This window comes from Magnolia sinica, chromosome 9 (genome assembly GCF_029962835.1).
Source record: "Magnolia sinica isolate HGM2019 chromosome 9, MsV1, whole genome shotgun sequence".
NCBI classification, from domain to species: domain Eukaryota; kingdom Viridiplantae; phylum Streptophyta; class Magnoliopsida; order Magnoliales; family Magnoliaceae; genus Magnolia; species Magnolia sinica.
In genome coordinates this window covers 29,326,319-29,330,411 of record NC_080581.1, presented here as the reverse complement: position 1 = coordinate 29,330,411, position 4,093 = coordinate 29,326,319, and the positions used below count along the sequence as shown (strand labels likewise).

Genomic DNA, 4,093 nt, shown 5'->3' with positions numbered 1-4,093 from the left:
AGTCTTTGAAGTTCAAGCCATCAACCATTCTAAGCAGCCCTTGCAAAGAAATATATTGGCCATTAAATAAGAGTACATATGAGATGAAGCTAGAAACTAGAAAAGAGCGCTCTTGAAGATGGAATCTGTCCTTCAGAGAACTGAAGAATCAGCTGTTGAAGATGTGTGTGTGTATAGCTAAAGTTTTGAGGAAACATAATGTTAATGGAGTAATTTTCTTGTCCAAATTAATGGTATATGTGGGATCCACTTTTTAATGATCCCAATTGTTCACATAGTTTCACCATATTTTATGTATGATCCCAGAAATCACCCATCAGATGATCCAAATCCAATTTGGCCCCTGTTAGCCGTGGATAACTGGTTGTAATTGCCCATTTCATCAGATGGCTAAGATCATCTGGCATGGACATACTAGGCATGGTCTATCCCATTTCTATTAGAGGCTTAGGTTGCAGAAAGGTGGGCTACTGTACCAATTTTTGGTTGAAGAAAATAAACTTTGTTTTCTTTGATTGAGCATCACGTACATTCAAGACAAGAACATGATTGACTGTATGTATGGCTACAATATGATAAAACTAAAAGAGGAAAGATTCTACTAGCTATGCTGTGAAACACAGCCGCGCCCCTGAGCAGGATCTCATAGCTGGGTCTATCCAAGTGCCATGTCAATCAGGCCAGCTGCATCTCCTCACATGTTTCGTTTCTTTAAATATGATTACCTACAACAGGTTACAGAGTTCGATACGAGGCAAGGCGGAAAACTGCTCCTGCCAGCAATTTTTTGATAAGCATCATCACGGTCCAATGAAAGATTAAGAGAAAAGTGGCAAAAATGACAAACCTCTGCAACATGCTGATAAGTTTTTTATTATTATTTTTTTTATTTTTAATTAATATATATTATGATGTTAAGGCAAGCTAGCTGGTGCTTTTTATTTTTCTGGGCCCACCATCTGGTAATTTAAACCATTCGGCTAGTAGAACCCACCATGGATGAGCCACGACCAAAATTCCCTCCATCAGAGAACCCTTTCCATCTGATTGGTGGCTCACAAAACGATGGTTACAATCAACAACTCACACTAAAAGAGAAAAACATAGGCCCAATTGATCTGTTAGGAGTTAGAATCATCAAACATTGGATATTTTCATAGCATGCTCCATCCACATGAGGCCCACCAGACTGTTCGGCGTAGCCAAACATTATATATTGTTTTCTTCAAAATGCATCATGTTTCATCAATCAAAGTTGGGAAATTGATAACCATCTACAAAATCTTTTCGAATTTCAGCTGAAAATTTTATATTATATTTCAAAGTCACTACTGACCATAAGTACATGCTATATGTAAAGCTGTGTGGATGCAAAACCAAACTGAATTGTGAAAATTCAATTCTATGAAGAGGAAATGACCAAATTGAAATGATTTTTCCAAGTATTTAAAATTAGGAAGTAGCCCCTTCAATGGAAATTTACTTCTCATGCAAGCCCAATCATCACACCTCTCAGACGATTCTAGGCATTTGATAGGAAGTGAGACTTGTGGGAAAACGACACAGGTTTAAACAATCTTAGGAAACTGTTCACATTCAATTAAGAGAGTTCATCCAAGCACTTGGTATTGTCAGACTGGTCTGATTTTTGTGCTTTGGGACATCATCCATGGTGGGGCCCAGTGAATGAGAGACCCGAGATTCTTATTTGTGCCATGTGTACACATGCAGGTACGCGCGGTGTTAGCAGTTAGCACTTCTATACAAATGTATAATTGAAAGAAATATGAAAACATATCAGAGGACTGTCTAGTACCTGAGACGGGGGATTGACAGCAAATTCAGAAACAGACAAGAAATCATCTGCAGATATAAAACCTTTCGCACTTCGATCGAGTTGACAGAATCTCTGATACAACGACACAATTTCTTGCTGCAAAACTGAATTTACCACCCAGAAGAACTGAATTAACTTTGTATTTACAAAACAGGAGAGAGACCATGATGGAAGAGAAACGCTAAGCCAGTTTGCTCCTTCTGCCCCACCACGTGATGATCATGACCGTTCATCTAGGTCCCACCATAAATCAAGCACATGGCAAAACTCTCTTCGTAGTAGATCTTCCACTCCATAGAAAGGCAAGCTAGTAGCAACCATCCAGAAAAGTAGTTTCCAACGTTGTATGGACGGTAACAATCTCCAATCCATAAGATTTTCGACATTGGACCCATCTATGGTTGGATATTCAAGATGAACGGTCCAGATCATCACTTGGTAGGGCAGAAGTGAGGAAATTCCTTAACAGTCCCTATAACAGAAAGAAGAGCTTTCCAGCTCGCTGCGCAATGAACCGTTGCAATCCATCGCCACTTTATAGTAGAGCTCGCCGTACAATTAACGAATCGGGTCCGTACTCTAAATCTCGACGATTGACAGTTTTCTATTTCAGCCATCCAATTGAAGGCCACAAGCTTTTTTTATCTACACTGGCCCACCAGATGGACGGTTGTAGTAACCATCCTGTACATCCAATGGATCAGAGAGAGTGAGAGAGAATTTTTTTTTTTACACACACGCACACACACACACCCCACACACACACGCTCACACACGCACACGCACGCCGTGGGATTTCACCACTGGTGGGAACTCGAACCCATGACCCGGTGTTGAAACTCCTGGGAGTCTACCACTCGGCTAAGAGTAAGGATCCGAGTGAGAGAGATTAAACATACAGAGATTGTCGCAGTGTTCTTGAACTTCTTTGATATCGTACTGAGTCAACATCGACGACACGTTCCCCATTTCTCTGTGTTATCTAATACTGAAAGAGTGATTTCTCTCTGTTATCTAAGAACGAGAGAGAGAGAGAGAGAGAGAGAGAGAGAGAGAGAGAAGATTGAAGAAGGGAGGATCAGTTGTACATTTAACTGGGTGGGGACCTATATGATACTCTGTCAAGGTATGAGGCTTGAGACGCAGGTCAGGTCCTCCGAACATGGACGTGTGACTCACAATCAATTAAATTAAACTGTCTAAATTATGAAACTTACTGTATTTAGGTATCGTGCAGAAAATCATATTCTTGGACACTTCCTATCCTCATATTAGAAGATACATTTAAACAGGACCGTTGGATGCCTTTTCATTTTAATAGTCCAATAAATGTCCACTAATTTTTGGTCCATGATACATTTAAACTCGATCTCATAATTTGGACCATGTAATTTTAATTATGTATGATTTTTATGTAAATATCTAAGTGCATGTGTATCATCTACCATAGCCTGCTAGAGTATCAAAACTCGAGAAGAAAATTTTCCTACTGTACGACCCATATATGGCCCTCCCAGGAATAAGCCCCAGCTGTACGGCCTCCCCCTGCTTTTCCTTCCGGAAGCGGATCGCCTGGTGCTCGAAGATGAGCGCTGACGCTCCTCAAACTCCGAGTTGTACGAACGGTTCAAAGACATCAGAGTTACGTGGGCCCCATAGTTATGGATTTATTATATCCACAACGTTCATCCATATTTCGAGATCATTTCGGATCATTATCAAAAAAAAAAAAAATCATATCCAAAGATCAATTGGACCACACCACAAAGAGCCGCAGGAAAATTGATTTTCACTGTTAAAAATTTTCTAAGGCCCACCGTTACATTTATTTTCCATCCAATCTATTCATAAGTTCACAAAGACTAGCATGAAGAAGAAAAACAAATTTCATAATGATCCAAAACGTCCGTGAACCTAAAAGGGTTTCAATGGTAGATGTTCAATCCTCCACTACCGTTCACAGTGTGGTCCACTTGATAGCTAGATCTATCTTATTTTTCGTCTCAAGCCTTAATACAAGTTCACGAAATAGTTGAAGGGTTTGGATATAACACATACCTCATAATGGGACCCACAAAAAGCAGTGGGGATTACAACAAGCTAAAAAAAAAAAAAAAACCAGAGCCAGTGAGTCGGGTCGACAGGGTCCTAACGCGGTCAATGGGATCAATTGCTACAGATTATAACCATAGCCATCATAAAAGTGCCACGTACTTTTTTTTTTTTTTTTGTTACATAGAGAACTTTATTCTACCT

The 4,093-nt window shown here is 39.8% G+C and overlaps 1 protein-coding gene across 3 annotated transcripts; it reads right to left on the bottom strand.

Annotated features, from left to right (window-relative positions):
* Positions 1-220: 220 nt before the first annotated feature.
* Positions 221-2,824, bottom strand: LOC131256196 (uncharacterized). 3 transcript variants are annotated; one of them, XR_009176647.1, is made up of 3 exons: positions 2,416-2,450; positions 1,817-1,941; positions 221-725 (listed from the first exon to the last, which is right to left on the bottom strand). XR_009176647.1 is itself a non-coding variant. In XM_058257217.1 (3 exons), the coding sequence occupies exons 1-3, from the start codon at positions 2,804-2,806 to the stop codon at positions 672-674; spliced, it is 249 nt and encodes an 82-aa protein (XP_058113200.1). In that variant the 5' UTR covers positions 2,807-2,824; the 3' UTR covers positions 221-671. The 3 variants fall into 3 exon arrangements, 2 of the variants coding, with proteins under 2 accessions (XP_058113200.1, XP_058113199.1); XM_058257217.1 differs by lacking the exon at positions 2,416-2,450 and adding an exon at positions 2,737-2,824; XM_058257216.1 differs by lacking the exons at positions 221-725; positions 2,416-2,450 and adding an exon at positions 2,737-2,824 and having other exon boundaries at positions 1,573-1,941.
* Positions 2,825-4,093: the final 1,269 nt, after the last annotated feature.

Coding starts and splice junctions, on each gene's coding strand:
- LOC131256196 (XM_058257216.1), bottom strand. CDS start 2,806: ATGGGGAACGTGTCGTCGATGTTGACTCAGTACGATATCAAAGAAGTT. Junction 1,942..2,736: donor AGAACACTGCGACAATCTCT/GTATGTTTAATC, acceptor TGGTAAATTCAG/TTTTGCAGCAAGAAATTGTG.